This window comes from Artemia sp. Qi Xiang Cuo, chromosome 13 (assembly GCF_049724085.1).
Source record: "Artemia sp. Qi Xiang Cuo chromosome 13, ASM4972408v1, whole genome shotgun sequence".
NCBI classification, from domain to species: Eukaryota; Metazoa; Arthropoda; class Branchiopoda; order Anostraca; family Artemiidae; genus Artemia; species Artemia sp. Qi Xiang Cuo.
Window position 1 is genome coordinate 52,482,244 of NC_142806.1, and position 24,388 is coordinate 52,506,631.

A 24,388-nucleotide genomic window follows, 5' to 3' on the forward strand; every position below is an offset into this window, starting at 1 on the left:
ATTATAGTCACACTTGTCATTAAATACAAAATTAGGCACGACTCCAGTGCTAATTATATGCGCCCTTCGTGTTGAATGTTGGTTGTGTTGTTCGTTCAACCCAATTATAGTCCCAAATATTATAGTCACACTTGTCATTAAATTCAAAATTACGCACGACTCCAGTGCTAATTATGTGCGCCCTTCGTGTTGAATGTTGGTTGTATTGAACGCCGTTCGTTCAACACAATTATAGTAACAAATATTATAGTCAAACTTGTCATTAAATTCAAAATTAACCACGACTCCAGTGCTAATTATATGCGCCCTTCGTGTTGAATGTTGGTTGTGTTGAACGCCGTTCGTTCAACACAATTATAGTCACAAATATTATAGTCACACTTGTCATTAAATACAAAATTATGCACGACTCCAGTGCTAATTATATGCGCCCTTCGTGTTGAATGTTGGTTGTGTTGTTCGTTCAACCCAATTATAGTCCCAAATATTATAGTCACACTTGTCATTAAATTCAAAATTACGCGCGACTCCAGTGCTAATTATGTGCGCCCTTCGTGTTGAATGTTGGTTGTGTTGAACGCCTTTCGTACAACAAAACTATATTAACAAATATTATAGTCAAACTTGTCATTAAATTCAAAATTAACCACGACTCCAGTGCTAATTATCTGCGCCCTTCGTGTTGAATGTTGGTTGTTTTGAACGCCGTTCGTTCAACACAACTATAGTCACAAATATTATAGTCACACTTGTCATTAAATACAAAATTATGCACGACTCCAGTGCTAATTATGTGCGCCCTTCGTGTTGAATGTTGGTTGTGTTGAACGCCGTTCGTTCAACACAACTATAGTCACAAATATTATAGTCACACTGTTGTCATTAAATACAAAATTATGCACGACTCCAGTGCTAATTATGTGCGCCCTTCGTGTTGAATGTTGGTTGTTTTGAACGCCATTCGTTCAACAAAACTATAGTCACAAATATTATAGTCACACCTGTCATTAAATACAAAATTATGCACGACTCCAGTGCTAATTATGTGCGCCCTTCGTGTTGAATGTTGGTTGTGTTGAACGCCGTTCGTTCAACACAACTATAGTCACAAATATTATAGTCACACTTGTCATTAAATTCAAAATTGCGCACGACTCCAGTGCTAATTATGTGCGCCCTTCGTGTTGAATGTTGGTTGTGTTGAACGCCGTTCGTTCAACACAACTATAGTCACAAATATTATAGTCACACTTGTCATTAAATACAAAATTATGCACGACTCCAGTGCTAATTATATGCGGCCTTCGTGTTGAATGTTGGTTGTGTTGTTCGTTCAACCCAATTATAGTCCCAAATATTATAGTCACACTTGTCATTAAATTCAAAATTACGCACGACTCCAGTGCTAATTATGTGCGCCCTTCGTGTTGAATGTTGGTTGTGTTGAACGCCTTTCGTTCAACACAATTATAGTAACAAATATTATAGTCAAACTTGTCATTAAATTCAAAATTAACCACGACTCCAGTGCTAATTATATGCGCCCTTCGTGTTGAATGTTGGTTGTGTTGAACGCCGTTCGTGTTGAATATTTCTCGAGTTGAACATTATTTCAAACAAAAAATTCTTGATTCACCAATCAGAATCGAGATTTAAGGCATCATTTTTTGAAACTAGAAAACATGGAAACTTGTTACAGCAATTTTCCTATCTGTAGTAGACCTGACAAAAGTTAAGATGGCATAGCTTAAGTAGAGATCGATTGGAAATAAAATAGTGTTGGTGCAAACTTTATAAACTAATTTTTTGTAGTTTTAATCAATAATCCGCGTCTGAAATACAAATATGACGCAAAAATAAAGAAAAAACCCATGCCATTCATTAAATTTGTTTTGTTTTTTTACTGACAGATGTGACTATGGTTTGGCTCGTGCATTATAGAAAATCTGCAAAAGTGTGTAAAATAGGCACATAAAACTCGTTTACTTTCCAGATTCACATCCGGGCTCATTACACTTGTTTTTGCGCCTAGGTCCTCCTAAAATATTTAATAAAATTCTCTCTTATATTTTGCCTTTTTTCTAACCTCCTCCAACCGTAATAAGTGCATGTGTACTGCTTAGTTACAGTGACATAATGGTTTCAAACTGTGTTTTCCAGAAATATTCCCATTTCTCATCTTATGAATGAGCAAGAATGAATTAATTCCCTCTAATGGGTAGAAATTAAGTCGACATGCTAATTACTTTTATAACATTTCCTAGGGCAAGGCCAACATTTCCACCTTTAAACTTCCTAGGTCTTGGTGGCGACACTCTTCAGTGGTACACAGACTATGCAGACACATCGGCCTTATAAAATATAAGATCGCACGATTTTTCCGGGCATTTATAATACTGCTTGGGAATTAAGCAATCTACGATAATAAAATTCTTGAGAAAAATTTTTACGAATCTGAAAATTACTTAGGTAGAGTCTACAGAGGAACAAGACTTTTCCAGTGGGAAATTCTTTACGATAGCTCCCAGTCCAATATTATTTCTCTGTATTTGAGAAAGGAATAATTGCCAGAAGAGTTAATTTCTTTGTTTAATTTAAGAGTTAGTGATGAATGACATCATTCATTCCTCTATCCTATGAGTTTTACGAAGAAATAACTCCTGATATTTACGTTTTGAAGTGGTAGAATATACCCGTTGGATTTGATCTTCGAAAGTGGGTGTCCTCTTTAAGTGTCTCAGTGGTTTCAGCTAGAATTGCGAAATGTGCCACTAGTACCACAAAACACTACCCAGTACTTGCCATGGTTTTGCTGTATATGACGACCACATATTCACTTTAAGAATGGATTTCGATACACGAGTCCGTGGTTACGATCCTACCAGGAATTACGACTCGGAGCACAAAATTCTGAACAAAATAAAAAGTAAAACCATTTCTCCCATGCTGTCTCAAGGTTACCATTGTAACCCTGAAGGGTATATGTAATTTTTTCTCTTAACCAACCCTGATCTTTATATTTAAAAGTAAGTTTTCGTAAAATAATCCATAAAACTTAGTACATTTGTTTCTTTTTTCATATGAAAATTTTTCGGAGATGGTTCAAAATACAATTTTCAAGTGGACCCCAGAACCCATTCAAATTGAATAAACATAATGGAATAAATATATTTTTATAGCACGCGATCTTTGTCGTCTAATGGTGCCAATTGGATTTGATGTGGAAGCAGGACCGTAGCCAGGAATTTTTGGGGGAGGGGGGGGGGCTTACAAAAAAAAAAAAAAGAATAAATAAAAGTTCAAATAGGGATAAAATCCTTTTAATAGACAGTGTTTTTTATAACAGTGATAGAAATTCACAAAAATACCAGATATTTCGGTTACATATACAGTGACCGTCATCAGCAGTAAAACTAAAATAAAACAATTTAAAACAAAAGTTTATATACTAAATCAAATAACACTACATATTATTTGAATCTCTAATTCTTTTCAAAGCAAAGGCGGAAGCTATTCTCTTTGACCTTCTTGGATTCGGTTCATTAGCGTTCAATGATATAACATTTGGACAAAGGTCAACTACATTGGGTGAATTGAACTTTACTCTGTCAGAATTTAATAAATTATCATAGATAGAGTTCAGCCCTTATTCACCTGTATCCCGATTCAAAGCAATATTCTTGAATGAGATTTTCTTTAATTCAAGAGTTTCAGGAAAATTTTACTTTAAACCCCGATCTCTTGAAATCAAAGAGACATTCTCGAACAAAATAAAATGGTCTGAAAAATTAAAAATATGTTCTGAAAGGGCTGAAGTGAAATCTTCAGACCTAGAATCTTGCTTTAAAGCCGAAGAAATAGAATCTTTGTGTTGTAATAATCTCATTTCCAAACTCTGGTTAGTACGTCCCACATATGAGCTTCCACAAGTACATGGGATCTGATAAACCCCACTTTGTTGCCCCAATGAAGTTAGATCCTTCCCAGAATTTGTTACCTTTTTAAGAGTCGGACAAAAATTTCGGGAGGAGGGGTTGAACCCCCCAGCCTTCCCCTCTCCTAACTAAGCCCCTACGTGGAAGATATTATTCTTATTCTTATCTTTTTGGATAGCTATTTCATGTATTATACTATTATATAGTGAGGGCAAAAATAAAGAATAATAAAAAAATAATATCTTCCACGTAGGGACTTAGTCAGGAGATACGAAGCATGGGGAGGGGGGGTTAGATCCCCCCCTCAAAGTTTTTGTCCGACTCGTAAAAACGTAATACATATTATTATTATTTTAAAACACAGTCGTCTAATAGCGCCGATTAGAATTGACCTGGAAGCTATCATTATTTTTCACCGATACTATGCAACAGTGTAACACTTGGAGTAACAAATAAAAAAACATGAAAGAAGGAAACATAAAAATACAAACAACCAGCGCAAACATAATAACACAGTAAACAGAATCAGTAAACACAAGCACGAAAAAAGTAAAAAAGACACCCGCAACTGAAAGAGCCTAGTAAGGTGGGGAAGGTGAAAAATACGGCAAATTCTGCTAAAAGTCGACTATTCTGCATAAAAGCATAAATTCTGTCAAAAAAATAAAAAATTTGAAACTAATTAATCCTCTCAATTGATTTTTGGTTTGTCAAACCATTTAGAAATTTCAAATGCTTTAGCTTTTGACACAAGGTTTTTGGATTTCAATACTTTTATTTACGATCTTTCAAAGATTTTTTCGACAAATACACATAATACACTCAAAAACACTCAAATACACTAAAAGAAAAACAAATGAGTGCATAAAAAATACACTCAAAAATTCAAAATGCCTTTTTTAGAACCTTTGAAGGTTTGCACCAGAGCCGTTCCTAGGGCTAGTGGTGCCCGGGGAAAAATTAATTACAGCGCCCCCTCCCAACTCAAATATAGGCAAAAAAAGGGCGAATCAAAGTGAAAAATTTGATCAAAGTGGCCAGCCTCCTAGCTGCAACAACACCCCCCCCCCGAGTTACGGTGCCCAAAGCAGCAGCTCCGATTGCCTCCCCCTTTGAACGGCTCTGGTTGGCACAGAATACTAACCCTAGTCAAGTATAATACTAATCCTGGTCAAGTATTTCATCATTATCTTTGTTTCAGTACGGACTTGAGATCCCAAATGACTCATCTTCGACCTATTACGTCAATGTAAAGTTTTCACCAACTGGAACAACTTACACTTATCCTCATTGGTGCGTTCATTCAAGGTCACCAGTTATCCTTAAACGATTTGATCCAACACCAATTCTTCAAGATTTTATTAATGATGTCAATGAACTACAAATGGGCTTGAAGTTAGAAGCGAAAGGATACAAACCAGTGTCTTCTTTTGCTGTAACTGACCAAGTAAGATATTTCGTTGTGTCTTCTTACACAACGTATATTTAAGGAGGTGTATATTTAAGGAGGGATTAAGTTAAGGAGGGATTCCCTCCTCCTCTCGAAATAATTTTGAAAATATTGAAGGAAATACTTTTAAATTACTTTTTTATAATTACTATATAATTACTTATACTTGTTATTTATAATTATTTCATTATTATTATATGTTGTTATATCATTATTAATATATATATATATATGTATATATATATATATATATATATATATATATATATATATATATATATATATATATATATATATATATATATATATATATATATATATATATATATATATATATATATATATATATATATATAATTATGATTATTAATTTTAATTATACAAGTGTAATGAATTGTATGATATAGTTACTATACAATTAATACAATTATAGGTTTTATAATTACTTTACAAAAATAAAGAGGAACTACTTTAGAAAGGATTTCTTCCGCGTTTTCAGCTGCTGTGGCGTCATGTGTCAAAATTAACCTCGTCTTCTTCATCTGAGGACAATTCGATTGATATAAGCTCTTGGAAAAATGTTTCTTCTCCTTATTTTCTGATGATCCGCCTTCTCTTGACACTACATTTTGATAACTTACTTTTGGGTAATTTTTCAAAGCTAGACCATGTTAGAAACTCTATCACAATTACGCCGGCATCTATTCAGGCACATATTCGTCGTATAAAACCAGGCAAACCATCGGTTTCATACGGCCTGCAACTGTTTAGCATAAAACCGTTGCAACGGTTCTGTAACTTCGTATAAAACCAGGTAAACCATCGGTTTCTTACGGCCTGCAACGGTTTTGCATAAAACCGTTGCAACGGTTCTGCAACGTCGTATAAAACCAGGAAAACCATCGGTTTCTTACGGCCTGCAACGGTTTTGCATAAAACCGTTGCAACGGTTCTGCAACGTTGTATAAAACCAGGCAAACCATCGGTTTCATACGGCCTGCAAGAATTGTTGACAACAAAAATTGATCGAACATCTTGCCATCCTATTCCAGGCCTGTATCGCCCAGCATTATATTCCTGAAGCGGCATGTGAAGGTCTAGTAACGTGATTTCTTAAGGAAAATAGAGGTCCAAAATCTTTCGATTCATATAGACCAATAACCATATGGTCGTAGATTGGAAAGCTTTTGAGAAGCTCATCTATAATGAAATTAGCACGAAGTGTGATCACGGTGATAACCAAATTGGTTTTTATGTAGGACTTGGCGTGCAGAACTACAAAGCAACTTTTCTAGCTATTCTCGATAGGCATAAAAAGTCAAAAAGTAAACTTTTCAATAAAATAAAAGTTCAAAATAGGGACAAAATCCTTTTTAATAGACAGTGTATAGAAAATTCACAAAAAATACCAGATATTTCGGTCGCATATACAGTGACCGTTTTACCTAGTTTTACTACTGATTACGGTCACTGTATATGTGACCGAAATATCTGGTATTTTTTGTGAACTTTCTATACACTGTCTATTAAAAAGGACTGTATCCCTATTTTGAACTTTTATTTCATCGTCATGGAAAGGCAGTGTGGTCTCTGAAATTATCTACGTAAACTCTACATTTATGCCATTGACATTTCAAAGGCATTTGACCCGGTTTTTCATACCCAAGCAATTCTGTCTCTTTCTAGAAGTGGAGTTAATCCATTTGTGTGTGTTTGCTTTTGGAGGGGGTACCTGAAGGCCTCAATCCCGGTACGTTTGTAAGGTACTGTTAGTAATCGTATTCGTGTGTGCCGAGGTGTTAAACAAGGTTCTGTTTCAAGTCCTGCAATATTTAATAACGCTATCAGAGTAGTCACTCGACAAATTCAGCCATACCTAATTTAGTCATTAACCGATGCAAGTCAATTGTCGTATGCCGACGACATTCATCTTTTAGTTGATAATCTTGAGGCACTCCAGAACGCCGTTGATGTTATTTGCTCCGGACTGAATGAATCAGTCTTTCGGTTGCTGCTTCCTAAACCAAGTTTCTTGTTTGTTGACCGCCTGAGCCTGCCAAGTGTTGAGACCGCCTCCAGTGATACAATCCAAGTTGGTCCAGCTACAATTTCATCTTCCAGTCCACATAGGTATTTAGGCCTTCCATTTGGAGCGTCAATTCGGTCGACAAGACAGCTTATAATTGATTCTTTGAAAGAAAAACTAAGAAAATCTTACTGTTTTTCGCCAGGGTAAAGGGCCAATTTAATAAGAGGACCCTTGGTCGGCTATATAGTGCGTTTTTCGTACGCCTTTGCACTAAGCACCTTTAATCGATGCTCTTTAGCTTCTGCAAGTATTTTCTCAGCATCCGTAGTTGGCCTCGTAATAGCTACATTTCCCGATGGTACAGTGTTTTTTAGATTTGTCAAAAAATGGATGATGTGTCTCGTAGATTTGCTGACCGCTGGAATAGAATTGTCGATTTTCTACTGATGTGTTCAGTTTTTGGAGCCTGGGAGCTCCGAAAAACGGATGAAAATTTTCTAGATGTTCTCCAGAGAAACCTATGAATTATTTTGGGTATCTGGCTGACTGACAGTATTTCAAACAGTAGGCTGTACGAAAAGTGTGGTTCAATCCCGCTGTCTAGGGTTATAATAAGAGAAAGGTTGAGATGGCTAGGGCAAGTTCTGCGGATGAAGGATGACAGATTGCCGATGATCGTCCTTCCTGGCCAACCGTCTAGGGCTAAACGGAAAGCAGGTCGTCCGTGATTGGGGTGGGAGGATGTTGAGAACTTTCTGGGAGGTTCTAATGAAGAAGGCTTTGAATAGATTAGGATGGAGGAGGAGCGGGCGTAGCTGTGTCGGTCTCAGGTGACTTGGGGCTGCGGTGAGTTGTTAGTAGTAGTAGATCATCCTATTGTAATTTTGTAACGTAATCCGATTGATATTGCTTATATGTAATTCTTTCAGTTTGAACCGCGATAGCAAACAATTATAGGCCAATTTGCAAAGTAAAACTTTGCATGGAATCCTAAGCTGTAAAGAAGAATATTGATATTATATGCCTTACTAATTATGTGCCTCTAATTATGTAACAAAAAAATTAAATACGAAAATCTATGACATTAAAAATATCCGTCTTGAAAAAATGTTTACTTGGTCTGGTTTTTAACATAATTTTTGTATAGCTATTACCCGATTTCTTGTTTTGTAGTTTCATAATATCTTTTTTTTTATTGTATTTGTTTCCAGTTTTGTTTCTTTTTTGTTTCTTATAGTTTAATTATTATAGTTTATTTTTTCTTTATTTTAATATTTGGTGATCATGGAACTCGTAAATATATTTGTCTTAGTAAATATTGTTTCTATTATTTAACAACTCTTTTATAGTCAGTGGGTGACTTCCAAACTTCTCTTAAGTGAACAGATGCATAGATTTTCTTCCAGTTTGGGATGAGACTCATCTGGGGTGCTCTTCTGTCACGTTCGTACGTCCTACGGAACGCATTCTTTGTTCATCTTCGGTAACGAGTCCCGTTATCGATACTTGCAGATTGCACGGGTATCGCCATCTTCGTTGTCTCATAACGTAGGTGATTTGTGATTGGCCTATGTAGGTCTGAATTCCGTCAATGTCTCCGACTGATATGGTCTCTCCAACTGATCTTTAGGATTCGGTAAAAACACATCCTCGAAGACAGAAATAATTAAAGGTGAGCAATAATTAAGGAAATAAGGAAGGGTAAATGAACAGTTGGTGAATTATCAACTGCTGAACCAAACCCCCTTCTAAATTATATCTGCTATTTTTATAGCTATTTGTCCTATTAATAAACTTTTATGCGTCTCACAAAATTGACACGCAATCCAATTGCACAAAACTGCATAGATGCTTCAATGCAGAGAACTATTTGCGTCAAAATGTGTTATCTCACAGGGCATTAAACTGTGTTTTTACTTGTGAACTTCAACTGTGCTTGGTAAAAGCTGTGCTGTTTTTTAATTGTTTCCTTCTTTTAGGTCTTATCGCCAGCATTTCAGAATTTAGAAGCTCATTTGCCGGCAGTGGCAGGATCTTATAGAACTGTTAATCCTCGCCCAACACTAAAGCAGCAAAGTATTTTTGAAATGCTCAAAAATATTAAAAGTCCAGCAAAAAATAAAGCTTTTACTTCTCAAAGTCACTCTCAATGTCAAAATTCACAAACTATGAATGGAAATGCTACAATATTCCGACCTAGTTTTGGTGCAACATCCTCTTCTCAAAGTGAAATATGTGCTACTCCGAGTGAAAAAGCGGGGAGAGTCCAGCCATTTGTCAGTGAAACTACATCTCAAATAAGAACTGGCAACGTGGCGGACGTAAAAGTTAATGAAATAGAAAATTATGATGTGATGAATAAAACAGGATTGCCATCAAAGTACTTTCAGTCTCAACTTATTACTCCTAAAATGAATCCTAAGCCTTGGAATCCTATCAAACACCCTGAATTAGGTCAGACAATTACTGATAAAGGTCAAGCCAACCATACTTCTAAGGCTTACACTGAAACTGATGGTTCTTCAAAATATTTTATTTCTAAAGCTACTAATTCGAAATTACCATTCAAACCACGTGATAAAGGCAGACAAACAAAACTTATACCAACGATTTATATTAAGACCACAGATAGCAAGAAAATGCCGGAAAATTTGAAGAGTATTCCCATTTCTGAGTCGAAATTGATGAGTGAAGCTGAAATCCTGAAAAATCAATTTAAAAATGAGGTTATCGAAATTGCCACAAGTACTGCAGATAGTATCTACCCGTTTCGCCCAAATTTGCCTCAAGGGGCTGTTATACCTGTTCAGGCTCAAGGTTATGATTTCATTAGTAAAGTACCCAGTACTGAGGAGAAGTCAGAAAAATCTGTTTCTGATTCAGAGCATTATTTGGTGAATAATGACAAACTGATGGAAATTCAAGTGAATACAAGCAGTGCTATGCATAAAGAAAGTGTCTTACCTCAAGATGGTCATTCATCTAGTTCAGTTTTTAGTTTAACTCCTAGTGGAGCTTCCCAAAATTTAGCAATCCCTAATTTAGTAAACAAGCCTTTGCAATTTAATCATGGCTTTGTGAAACCACAAGTTGAGAAAGTTGACACACGACCTGGTTACGCTTCTTCTTCTGGTAAAGCAAATCCATCTTGCAGCTCAAATCTCTGTAGAATCCCAGATGTAAAGGAGGTAGTTAAAGTCATTTCTGGCTCTGCAAAGTCGTCAATTGAAAATGCTGGTACACATGAAACTCAGACTGCTTTACCTAATTATGGCTACTCTTGTAGCCAAGGTAATCTAACTATTGACTCACGTGCTTGTAGAACCTCTATTAATTGTGGAGATAAAGGACTAGTCAATGAGGGAGTAAAAGTCAGCTCTGGTTATGTGAAGCCGTCAGTTGAGCAGGTTACCATGTCTAGGACATTTCATCATGACTCTTCTTCTAGTCAGGATAATCAGACTGTTAGCTCAGTACCCATTTTAACTCATCACCCTCAAATTGAAGCTAATAAATATTTAATAAAGGAGGGGATCAAGTCAAGCTTTGACTCCGCAAAGCCGTCGACTGAGAAAGTCGCAGTGACAGTTCAAAATACTATTCCTTCTAGTACTATTCAGGGCCACCCAACTTCTAAAATAAATCCTTGTGGAACTCCTCGAGCTATAGCAAATAATCATTTGGTAAACAAAGTAGTAAGAACTGGCTCAAGTTTTATGAAACCATCAATTGAGAAAGTTTGCACCCCTGCAGCTCACGACAAGATTGTTCCTGTTTTTGTCAAAAAGAAGTTTGACTCAGCTGTATTAAAACCAATTATTGAACACAACCCTAAGCCACAGAAACTGATTCCTAGTTTTATGCTGAAAAAGAAACCAACATTTGGTCAACTAAATGGAAAAGATGAGAGTGTGAAAAATATGATTAGGAAAAATGATTCTGCAAATAATATTGTGTCTGTTCAGGGAAAGAGTGATTGTCGAAAGGATTTGGATAGAAGTAGTAAGTCTGCTATCTGCCTAGAAAAGAAAGTGCCAATTTTTTCTCAAAATAAACTACAAAAACCTATTATGTCTTCACCAGCTTTTTTGAAAAAGCCTGCTCTGGATCTTAAGAAAAAACAGAAAGCTAACAAAGCGAGTTTAAAACCAAAAGCCCCCCAGTTAGAAAACCCTATTAACGCTCCAATCGGAAGTAAAACGCTGGCATCGTATTTTTCTTCATCCACTGGGGGTGTTACAAGTCCACAGATCAACAGTATTACAAGCAAAGTTAATTTGTCTACCACAGAGCCATCTATTTTTGAAAGAATTTCTGAATTGGACCTGAAAAGCCCGGCAGAGTTTAAAGGACTTGGGAAGGATTTCGCTGAAACTGGAAAGAAGCGGAAGAAAAATGATAATCAAGTAAGTATTTTCATGATCTCTCATGCAAGTTTCCCATGGCGTCAATAACGTTAAGAGAGTTTTTCACTGAGTTAATTAACCGTTTTTAATAATATGTTTTCATCTACTTTATTATACCGTATTCATAAAGAAGTTAGCTTCTTGGAAAAAAAATCAGCTAATTTGGTGTACATGCTACCGTGAATGTCCAAAATTGATGAATGTCGACATTCACCGGTAAATGTTCGAAATCCCTTTTTTACTCCTTCGATTTAGTCGGCGTTGCCAGTCAACTTTTTCAGTTTTATTCAAGGCTAATTGAATCAAAGCAGAAAAAAGGAATTTTAGACAATCACAGTAACATATACTAAAAAAACTTGCTGTAAATTCGAAAAGGTGAAAGTCTTGTGTGACCGGGACTAACTCTTGCTTTGTACTTCGTGGGGCACTTTACTGACTTTATTGAACTTCTATCAGGTATGGTTATGCGCAGAGTCTTGAGTTGTTTATTGGGCACCAAGGGAAACTATTGGAATAAAGCAGTCCCCTAAAGGGTGGTTAAGGAGGGTCTTAGTCTCATACAAATTACTTCATAGGGTTTACGCTGTATGAGAATATGCTTTAGAGACCATTGTCTTGAAGCCGCACTGGTATCTTTTCTTTAGCAGCATCTCTACTTTTAGTACCGTTTTCTTTTACTATCCTAGAGCATATATGCGTATGTATATATATTTATGCATAGTATAATTAATATAATATGATGTAATCTATATAGATAGATAGATATATTTATTCTCACGAAAACCCTATTAGACCATGGTGACATTCACAAAACAAGCGAAAAAAAAAATACAAAAACATAATGTAAACTGAAAAACACTGATTGATTAAGAAAATCATCATGATGCCTTATGCCTACCCGGACGAACTTTTTATTATTTATATCTAAGCAACACCCACTTTTCAAAATTTCTAAAATCTGATCTCTCCCCCCGACCTCCCCGTAACAACCTCCCCCAACCCAACCTGTAAGAAATATTTCCAGATGTAATTCCATCAATTCCTTACATTCCCCTAAAAAATGATGCAAAAACTCATCCATCTCTCCGCACATTTGCCGGCAACAGAAATTGTTCCGTATATGTTTCATTTTGCGTCCGAGTATAAAGAGCTATCTGAGTTATGGAATGAATGTTTTGGACGAGTTTTTGAGAGTGAATGCTGGTTAATTGAGCAGATGGCTGAGAGGAACGCATGTGCTATTAAACAGTTGTGTAAGTTTCTTCGTTTAGGGATTAAACATAGGGAATCATGTTTAAGTGAATAGCTTGCTACGGTTTTTAGGATTTGAATTTTATTATGATTGGTGTATTTCGGTTGAAATGTTGAACCTTGGTGTGTTCCTTTTTTTTTATCGTTTTGTTGTTCTTTTTCTTTTTTTGATTTTTATTATCTAAATTTGTATTTTGTTCCTGAGCTTTGTTTTTAGACTGTATTCTGTGTTGCTATGGCCCACAGGCTTTTTGCAATAAACTTTATCTTATCTATGAAGGGTTGCTCCTTCCTCAATACCTTGTTCTTTACACTTAAGCTGTTAGCACTTTTAAAAAAAGCTTCCTATTTTAATTAATTTCCTATTCTATTTCAATTTCTCTATGTCTCATTAGCCGTTCTTAAATACTTGGGACAAACAGTCAAACTTTAGCGTAGGAGGGGGGCCAGTTGCTCTCCAATCTTTTTTATTTCTTATTAAGGGCACTAGAACATTTATTTTCCGTTCGAATGTGCCCTCTCCCGACCTTCTAAGGACCATTATTTCAATACAATCACCCCTTGAAAAAACAACAACAAAATAACAAATAAACACGCATCTGTCTTCTGGCAAAAATAGCAAAATTCCATATTTTTGTATATAGGAGATTTGAACTTCTACAGTAGGATTCTCAGGTACGCTGAATCTGATGGTGTGATTTCATCACGATTTTATTGGATTTTTGGGGGTATTTCCCCCCTATTTCAAAAATCAGGCAAATTTTCTAAGGCTATTAACTTTGAATGGGGGCACTAAACTTGATGAATCTTATATATTTGGAATCATCATAATACGCTGATTCTTTTGATGTATCTATTGATATTAAAGTTCTGTTTTTTAGAGTTTTGGTTGCTATTGAGCCGAGTCGCTCCTTACTTACAGTTCGTTACCACGAACTGTTTGAAAATATCGGCTTTTCCAGTATAATAAATCTAGACACGTAGAAAAATAACATATAATAAATGTGTTAGTTTAGAAAATTAACGGATAATAAATACAATGTATTTTAATCATCGATCCGAAAATAAAATAGGGTATCCGATATACCCTATAATAGGGTATCCGATAGGGTACCCGATACCCGATATATAATAGGGTATCCGATATCCGAAAATAAAATAGGGTATCCGAATTCTTATATTGCTGGTGTATGACATAATAGACCTCCCATTTCCTAGCATATTCCGTTTCTCTTTTAAAGTTTTATAGTAAACCGACTATCAATTGTTATTGCCCTGACTAGTATCGATGGGGGAAGCCCGCGAAGCAATTAGATGCCACACTTTTTATTTAACTTAATATCAGTGGGTTTTTCATAACTTAATAAATTAATCTAAATTTTAATTAACTTATTTATAAATATCCAGACAATATTTCTTTTTGTGTGGTATTGCTCTTAAAAGTGAGGAAAATTAGCCTGGAATAATCATAGAATAGAATATGATTTATTAATTAAAATAGCCCAAGAGCTGGCATAAACATGTTAGAACAACCAGAATGATAAAACACAAGTTGGAGTATGAACATAAAATAAAAGGTTAATCAGCTATTAAAATGGGAATCAAAATCTGCTAAAATAGCACACAAGCTATCATAAGCAAGTCAGAATAATTACAATCATAAAACAGATGTTAGGGGATAAACATAAAACATAAAGTTAAATCGATTATTAAAATGGGAAACAAAATAGGGGACGAAAGAGTTTTTGTACCTCATGGTCAACAGTTGGGAACACAGGTCCAGTTGGGTATTTGGAGCTCTACGAGTATTGAGTCTTGTATTAGGAAGGATTGGGGGATTTTCTTTAAAGGGAGGGAGAAAACATCGATGATAGGCAGAACTAATTGTGACAAAAATTCATGATAAAGATGTCACGTCGTGATTCCAATGTAGTAAGTTCAAGTCTAGCCACACCTTCATCGTATGTAGTATAGAATGTCCCGAGTATAATTTTTATTGCTCTTTTTTTGAATACCTTCAATTTTAGAACATTGGTCTTTGGTCAACCCAGGGTGCCAGACAGGGCAAGCATATTCCAGGCAGGGTCTTATATAAGAACAAAAAATTATTTTAAGGTTTTGGATTGATAAGGAGAACTGTTTGAGAAGGGAGAAAGATTTAAGGAGAAAACTACCAGACTTAAATAAGTGGAAAATGTGGGAGTTCCATTTAAGGTCGTTGTCCAACTGCACACCAAGCATGTAAATTTGGTATGCAAAGGTAATTATTGATAGGGGGTATATTTCTAAAAAAAAGAGAGTAGCATGAAACTGCTTTTGGGTATGCTTAAGTTGAGTTTAACATTGTCAAGATCATTCTTCAAATTGTTAATGAGTGAGACGAGTGTAACATTCAAAGTATTAGATGTTTGACAAAGGTTCAGTAATGTCAAATCATCAGCAAATTTAAAAGAGTTTGCCAAAACTTGGTAAAACATTATTAAAAACAACAAAAAATACTAAAGGACCTAATTTAGTCCCTTGAGGTGCTCCACAGAAAATCGAGGAAATACCTGATGAATCCCAGTTAGGGAGGCCTACAAATTGTTCAAGACCTGGCAAAAAACTAGCTACCATACGTAAAACAAAATCTCTTGCACCTAAAGCCCTTGCATTATCTATAACTGTTTGATGATCCAAATTGTCGGAGGCTTTGCTAATATCAGCAAAAACAGCCTCAATGTAGGAACTATTCAACTCAAGATGTTCGAAAATAGTGTCAAGTATATAAATTAAGCAATACGTGGTGCTATGATTCGGCCTAAAGTCAAACTGATTCGAGTTGATTTTATCATGAATATTGTCAAAAAGGAAATTGTTGGGGGGAAAGGATGATAAAGGGGTCCAAAAGATGCATAGATGGTCACATGCCCCTAATGGAGGGGCTATTTTGGGGGGACAGTAGTAATCTTCAATGTTGGTAAAAATTAGGTCTAGGGTTTTATCACTGCGTGTAGGCGACTTGACCACTTGATCAAGGCTAAGAGCAGAGCTTATCTACTTTTGGTCTAGCTCATTAAAATCACCACATAATGTAATTGCAGCATAGGGATAGTTGCAGCGAATTCTGTCAGTATAAAGTTGCAGATATGCCGTCAGCTCCTTCTTAAATCCACTACGAGGAGGGTAATAAATACTACAAAAAATCACGAAAGATACTTCTTTTGGGAGGTTTTTGGGTGTGGTCCAGAGCCATAGAACTTCGGTTTTGGAGTTGTTCTCTATTTCAGAAAATGAAAAAATCCGATTAGGGAGGGTAGACTAACAAAAACAAGCCACTCCTCTACCATGAAATAGAGGGATACCATCCTTGTCCAATCTGGGCTTAAAATGGGAGTCATAATTTGGAATTGAGCAAAAATCTTTAGTGGCAGACCATGTTTCTGTAAGGCAAGCAATATCAATCTGGTTTTGTCAATACTAATTTGTAGTTCATCTGTTTTATTTGCTAGTGACCTTACATTTGCAAGAAGGATTCTGGGAAATGAGTAGGAGGGGGAGTGATGTATCCCACCAGGTGATTTGCTATTGGGTACTTGATGTAGTTTCTCGGGTTCATTTGATGCGAATGGTTCGCATCAAATGAACCCAACTGAGAAGATGGACTGATTCGGCAATTGAAATGAGAGGGAGCTGGAACGTTACATGGGCTGTCTTTACTCGTTTAGACTTCAATTTCGTTAGGATACAGTTTTTTGGAGAATCTTTTTGCGCACAATTTACGCACACAGAGGTCCTCTTTAATTCATTTTAGTACTTAGTTTTTCCACAGCTAAAATAAGACAATATATTGCATTTAATACACTGCACGCTACCTGATTTGTTGGTTATTCTTTTTGAGCAGATGCCGCAATGTTCAGGATCTATAATAGTTGCTTCTGCTATACACAAAGAGTTCAGTTGAATACTTGAGTTCAAAGAATTCAATCCTCTAAGTTAATTAAATCTCTTAGTCCAAGTCTCTGTTGTTATTCAATCACTAAATTTCAAGGGAATTTATATTAAATAGCAAAAATGTAAATACCAGGTAAATAAAATAATCCGCTTATAAATGTCTCTAGAGAAATCACACAGATTGAAAACTTACTTTATTAAAAGGTTAATATCCAAAAATACGGTGTTCAGACAACGAACTCTGAAAAACTAGTGGTTTGTTTTATCACAAATGAAGGGGACAAAGGTTTTTTCATATGTGGAGGTAAAGCAAGGAATGTGGGAAAAGGAACGGGTTCAGAAACAGTATGTTGTATGTCTGATTTAAAATAAAACCTCGAAAATAAAAAGCAAATTTCTTGTTCATTGCTTTGGCCAAACTAGATTTTGGGTGAGGGGAGGAGGGAGGAACACCAGGGAAAAGATCCTTATTTAGGCGTCTGGTCATTAAATAACCTAAAAAGGCCTACTAGTAGTAACCTAAAACGTCCTTAATATCAAGATTATCACTGAAAACCTCAGAGTAAGTTCCTGCAAACACAATTTTTCGAATTGACTTGTCAGATGGATGCATGGGAACACGTTTATTTTGACGAGAGCCATTCCATTTGAAATGTCTCCTTGCTGCTCCAGCGAGGAAAAAGAAACTTCGTAAACGAAAAGCAAATTTCTTTTTCATTGATTTTGTCAAACTAAGTGAGAAGGCACCGATGATTTATTATTATTATTATTCCTATATTCACGGCGTCAGTTAAATAGAGGTATATGATATGTCGCTATTTATTTACCTCGTTCCGAAACCTTGAGGTTTTAAATGTCCGTTGAACCTTCTTTTGAAGGTATTAACAGATGGATTTGCAGGAATATCATCCCCAGGAAGATCGTTCCAGATAGAAGTGCAACGCCGGATGAAGCTCTTCCTTAAACACTCAACTCTTGGCGTTTCCTCCTTTAGATAATTATACCAAGCTGTGTATTCGTATCTGCCTTGATGGCTGGACAAACGGGGGCACAATGCGAGAGAGCTTGTCTGAGGGAGGTGAATTCATGTACTTGTAGAAAACAGCCATCGATGTTGCATCAACCCTTTCATTTAGAGGCTGGAGCGAGTCATGTGTAGAGGCGTAGCTCACCCTACTTGCCTTTTTCTGGATCTTCTGGAGTGGTGCCAACAGCGTTTTCGGAGGACCAGCGTATAGCGAGCATCCATACTCAGCTGTGGGTCTGATACAGGACTTGTAGAGTGGGATAAGCGAGCTGGATAGAAGAAGATTTTTAAAGCGAAGGGTACCTCCCAGCTTTCTTGCGCAGGAGGTTCTCACCGTAACAAGGTGGTTATTCGAAGAGAGATCGGCGGAGAAATGAATCCCCAATATACGAAGCTCGTCGACTCTCATTATATTTTCATGTTTGAAAATGAAACTTGGGTGTTCACATGGCACCTTTGATCGGGTAATAAGAAGCTCATTTGTTTTTGATGCATTGAAGTTAATGATCCTTGCATCAGACCACTTTTCAATTTTAAAAAGATACATCTGTAGGGAAAGAATGAAACCATCATTTTCCAGGCTTTTAGCCGTTAAATTACCTAAAAAGGCTTATGCTAAAATACTTTTCGTATCTGGAGAGGAGGAGGCTCAAGTCTGTTAATTACCCAGTGCATGGGTAAGTTCATGTTTCGGAAAATTATTTCACCTTCTTCAATGTAAATTTATTAGGCTCTTTCGGGCTAAAGATCAGGTAATATATTTTTTGCGGGTTAATGCATTGAAAAAAGTACTTGAAAATCTAATCAATTTGTTTGAAGCTGTAGATCTATCGGGAACCGACTCATTGAGTGGTTAGGCTACTCATGCAAACATTCGTTTATATTTGTGTTGAATTTAGGGATTAAAATGGGTAGGTAGGTGACTTGTCATTTGGTAATTATTGATGTTGAAAGCAAAACTTGATTTGCTTTCAATGATTTTTTTTATTTAGTTAAGATGTGTAGTTTAGTATGCGATTTGAATTTATAATTGATTATACGCTATCGTATGTTAGGGCTTTCGGAACCAAAATAATAAAAAAAAAGGCAAACTAAAAAAAAATAAAATAATTATAACCTTAGGTAAAAAGAAACAACAGAAAATTTTATTTATCCCATAGAAAAATTATCCCATATCTTTGGATAAGAGCATGGGAATTAAGGTGAAAGCCACCTTAGCCAACAAAATTCAATTCATAATTTAAAAAAGTTGTTTAATTTGAATATTTAGTTTGATTACGTAATTTTATGCTATGTAATTCTAGTAAAATGTTTATAATATATATTTTTAGAGCTCGCAGAATGAGAATGGAGCCAAAAAACCACGTGCCCCGCCCAAAATTGCCACCGATGTTAATGTAGAGGAATTGGCGAAACTAGGTCAACTCTCCATAGCGAATGTGCCTACCATCACAGCTTGGCTTAAGGCTAAAGGAGTTCAGGTGAAATCAAAAGACAAGCGACAGGATTTGGTTAACAAGGTCCATCAATCATTAGGCCTTCCTGTTCAGTTTTAATTTTCTTTATTTTAATCTTTCTCTATTTTCTTCTTTTTCTTCTCTGTCTCGACTTTCTTCTATCCTTCTCCTTAGTTTACCTGATTGTAATTCTAACAACTAAAGCCTAGATCTAAAACCTATTTGAAGGGATAATTGAGGGCGTATTACTTGAACTAATAAAGTACGAAAAATCGCTTTTTCACAAAAATTATTGATGAATGCAGTTAAACGCCGCGTTTCTTGAGTTGTAAATCAATAGAAAATTTGAATCAATAGAAAACTTATATACAATAACGATATAAAATTCGACACCTATGTATGTTCATACAGGAAGGTTAAGTAGGATGCCCCCCCCCCCTAAAAAGATTTTTAGGAAACGGTGTCGAACCATAAAATCTTTGCTTAATCAAATGGGATATTGTAGAATATCGATTTGCTATACACTGTCTTCTGGTTGTTAACTTTGTTATGTTAAACTGTTTTGATGTTTTTTTTGTTCTGTATATTTAGCTTTAACAATTCATTAGTCGATAGATGAATTTTTAAATATTTGAATGTTTCACCATGCTATGTTGTAGGTCTGTTATCAGAGCTGTTGTCTATTTTCGGAAAGAGTATTTTCATGTTGTTTGAGCAGAACATAAGCTATGCTGGGATAAACATGTATGGTATCTTTATTGTGAGACAAGATTGTAGGTGCGGATCCAAGGGGTGGATTTTGGGGTTCATGATCCCCCCAGAAGGTCGAAAGTTACTCTAATTACAGAGTTAAAGGGGCTAAAAATACCAATTTTGGAGTTGAATTCCTATCAGTACCCCCCCCCCCCCCAAAAAAAAAACAACACTAATTATGTTTCTACATCTATAAGATTGAGTTTTTACATAGATAGCAGTATAGCTGAGGAGATGATCTGGTTTCTGTTTAGGATTTTGTATATTTTTGTTTGTTAATTCTCGATTGAGTCATTCAGAAGCCAAATTGGTTAAGCCCATAAAAAAGTTACATATTTGGTTTTGACTTTAATTTGCCAATTATTTTAAGGAAAAGATGCCTTATATGTTTTTTAATTATTGTTGTGTTTAGCGTCATAGAACGTATTCTTTTTGCCCTGATATTGGTCCCCTTTCCCCCTCTTTTGAAAAAATTGGAAGAAGGGGCATAAAACGCATTCTTGTTACATTTTGTTTATTTCCGATTTTTGTTTGTGTAGGGGTTTGCTGAAAGATTTTGTTTAATTTCATACTGGTGTGGACTTAGTTTAATTAACCCATATAATTAGTTTATGCTTTATTATCATTATATTATAATTAGTATATAATATAATTATTATATAATCATTTGAAGATTATAATAGTTTCAGCATTTTTATATCAATCCTTAAGAACGTACCAAGTTAAGATTCATAAGTTAAGTTTTTAAATCCCGAAAAAATTAAATCCCAAAAATTCATCTTTGGGGATGGCTCAAAAACGTTTAATTAGGCCAATGATGTCCTAAGTTCTTTATACCAGAGTGTGCTAAACGCCGTTTTATTAGTAATAAAAAGAAGAAAATATAAAAGTCTCTATTACAAAATTAATAGAAATATAATATTTATTAATTAGCGTACAGTTGCTGACACTATGCATTTGCCCCGTCCTGATATTTGTCCGCTCTCCCTCCTCTCGTGAAATTGAAACAAATGGGCTTAGAAACACATGTTTTCCCATTTTGCTTGCATCCAATTTGTAGGCTGCTTATCAGAGTCCAATTAAAGTTGCTTTACTGAGGAATAAAAACACACATCGTCAGTTTCATCTTTGTCTAGATGATATAATTGTAATATTTGCTCAATTTTCTACGTTTCCAGATGTCATAAAAAAGGTTATAAATTCACTTAGTTCTTAAAGACAATTTTAATGGTAATTTTAAACATACCGGTAAAGTAGTTTCTTAGCCAGTGGAAACAGTCAAGGCGAAGCTATTTTTTGTTTATACGAAATGAGTTGTAATGCCTTTGTATGGTTTTTAACAGCACCCACTATATTTTATCTTGTTTATTTGTCATTTATTTCAAGAAAGGAATTGTTTAGCTAAGGTTAAAAACAGAGAAGAGGACTCGTCAGCTTGGTAAAAAATTAGAAAAAATTACAGAAAAAAGAAAACTTAGAGACACAATGAAAATCCCCGTTTAAAATTATTTCTGTAATCGAGTATTTAGTTTAAAATTATTTAAGATGAAGGCCTTAGTTCATAAATTGTTTTACCAAGGGAAAAGAGCGCAACGCCAGTTTCACCAGTGATTAATTAATATAATTATTTTTGATTATTATTATAATTAGCATAATTATTATATTTATACTTATTGTTATAACTAATCTGGTTGCAATATTTAGTGAATTGTGTACCGTTGCCGATGTCATAAGACGTTCGAGTTATAAATCACTTCATCTCTTAAAGCTAATTTTTATGGTAATTTCAGACATACTGGGGAAGAAGTTTTTTAGCTTTTATAAACAGTCAAAGTGAATTTATATTGTGTTCACACGATAATGATAGGACGCATGTAAATGAAATAGCACGTGCCATAGGTTCACGCGCATTTTGGGCTGTAGAAATGAGTTGCAATGCCCTTGAACGGGTTTCAACAGCCCCCGTCGTATTTTGTTGTTGAAACAGTTTATGTGGGAGTAAAAACAGCGCGGAAAAGTCATAAGATAGACTTTCCTACTTAGAAAAAAAAAGTAAAAAGAAAAATATTTTGGACGAGTATAACGGTTTTTATAGACTGACTGACCGTTTTAATGGTTTGTTTGAACTTATTGCTAGACTACACATGTTGGAAATGTGGCCTGTTTCCTAGACCGTGATCTGCGAATCGTTCTTCGAAAAAGAGAGAACGATTTTAAAGCTTCGAATCCATTTGCAATCGTAACGGAATAAATCAAGTAATAAAGCGATATAAGAGAAAATGGCAATACAACAATATGCGTTTTAAGCTTTAGAAATAAATAGCTAAAAAAACTGAGGGCTGTTTCTGAAATAAAAATATAATTTTGAAAAAAAACGAAAGAAAGAACATTTACGATTTTTCTGTGACAAGTTTCTTGATCCTAAAGCATAATATAAGTACAAAACTTGTGATATCCATTAAAGTTATCTTGCTCGTAGATTCAAAGATATCAGGAAAATCCCAGTTTTAAATTATTTCCTTAACGAATTGCTTCCTTAACATTTAAAAATGATTCATTTAACTAGTTTCATGAACAAATCGCTTAAAACTTAAGCTAAATAAACAATTAAATTTAATGTGAAAAAACTGTCAATTTATCTTAATGTGGCTCATGATTACAAATTACGTGCCTTTGGGCTATATGCACTATTTCGTTTTTTTTTTGTGGCGAGAGAAAGGGGACATTATTCCCAAATCCTCCAGAGCAAATGCACATTCTCTGAAGACATTAAAGTTGCAAGTCTTAAGATGGCGTAAGTAACTGTCTAATGCATTTAGTATGGCAATTCTGGTAGCAGCACATCTTGCAACATTTCATATAAGTTAATAGAATAATTTATAAATTAATAGAAAATATAAAGTAAATTAATAGAAAGTAAATTTATTTTCAGTTTGATTCAGTGACAAGTTTTCGCCCCAGATATGCTTCTTAAGAATGAAGTTTGAGCCTTCCCCACTAAAATTATCCGAAAATTCAGTTTTTAAAGCCCGAATTCGTTCTTAAACTAAAAAATTGTTCGGTAACTGCGGTGGGTTTTTCTTATTTAAAAAAAAGTCCCCTCCCCATTCCTGTTATTCCTTGGCACGGGCCGAAACCGGATAAATGTTATTTTTCTGTTGAGTTAATGCGTGTTAGAAAAAAAAAGTCTTTCATCGAGTCGAAGTGAGTTTAACTAGTTTTATTTTTAGTATTTAAGCAGTGGTTATCTTATTTTAGTTTTTTCTGTTGCTTTTATTATAATAAACTTTTTTCCATGATAACGTTAGATTTTAGTCATTTCAGTTCGTTAAATTTTTCTGAATGTTAGAGTTAAAATAGTATCTTTGGTACTTGTTAATTAAACGAAACACAGTCCAGAAGTTTGCTGAATGTAAGATTTGAGAAAACCGGTTTCGTAGCCACAAAGGCAAATGACGGGTGACAGAATGCAATGGGCTTGTGTAATTTGGGCTATGTTTTGCATCTTCGGGGGTTGGGGTTGAGGTTGCGTTGTGCTGTCCAAATACTTTACCGCGACCCAGCCCCCCTTGTGTGCAAATACATAGCCCAAATGATATTATTATATAAACTAAAAGTTATATGAAGGTTATATTTCATTAATATTGACCTAACTTGACTTCTTGACCGTATTTCGTTGAATTAGCAAGTGCCGTATCTTTTTATACAAGTTGCTTTAAGGTACAAATGAGTGTATCCAGGGCGCCAGAAAGTTTGTACCACCGATAAAAGCGAAAAATAAAGTTTATCTACGAGAGCGAAAAACAGTGCCATCTAGCTTAATCCGGAAATTAAATGATAGCAGGTCTTAGTATGGCGTAAGTAGCTGTCCTATGAATTAAGCATTACAACTCTGGTAAGGGCACATCTTTCTATATTTAAAGATGTTTATATAAAGTACTAGAAAGCACATTTATTTTCAGTTTGATTTAATGACTTTAGGGACACCCTGTATAGTTTTATAGAGTTTCCACCCAGAAAAATGAAAAGCAAAAGATTTCATTCTATATAAAACCTAAAACAACATTTTATTTACCTTAAGTATACCTGCTTAATCTTGGTTAGTCAAAATTAATATATTTTTCAAAAGCCAAGCTTTCTGTCTAAA

At 35.2% G+C, this 24,388-nt stretch overlaps 1 protein-coding gene across 3 annotated transcripts in view; it reads left to right on the forward strand.

Moving 5' to 3' along the window:
• LOC148945408 (uncharacterized) overlaps positions 1 to 20,372 on the forward strand; it is a 98,350-nt gene extending 77,978 nt beyond the window's left edge. For all 3 annotated transcript variants that reach the window (XM_089098662.1, XM_089098661.1, XM_089098664.1), the window contains 3 exons: positions 5,137 to 5,382; positions 9,394 to 11,820; positions 19,363 to 20,372. In XM_089098662.1, the coding sequence (XP_088954788.1) occupies positions 5,137 to 5,382; positions 9,394 to 11,820; positions 19,363 to 19,587 (2,898 nt within the window). In that variant the 3' untranslated portion in view covers positions 19,588 to 20,372. The remainder of the gene's footprint in view (positions 1 to 5,136; positions 5,383 to 9,393; positions 11,821 to 19,362) is intronic.
• The last annotated feature ends 4,016 nt before the right edge of the window (positions 20,373 to 24,388 follow it).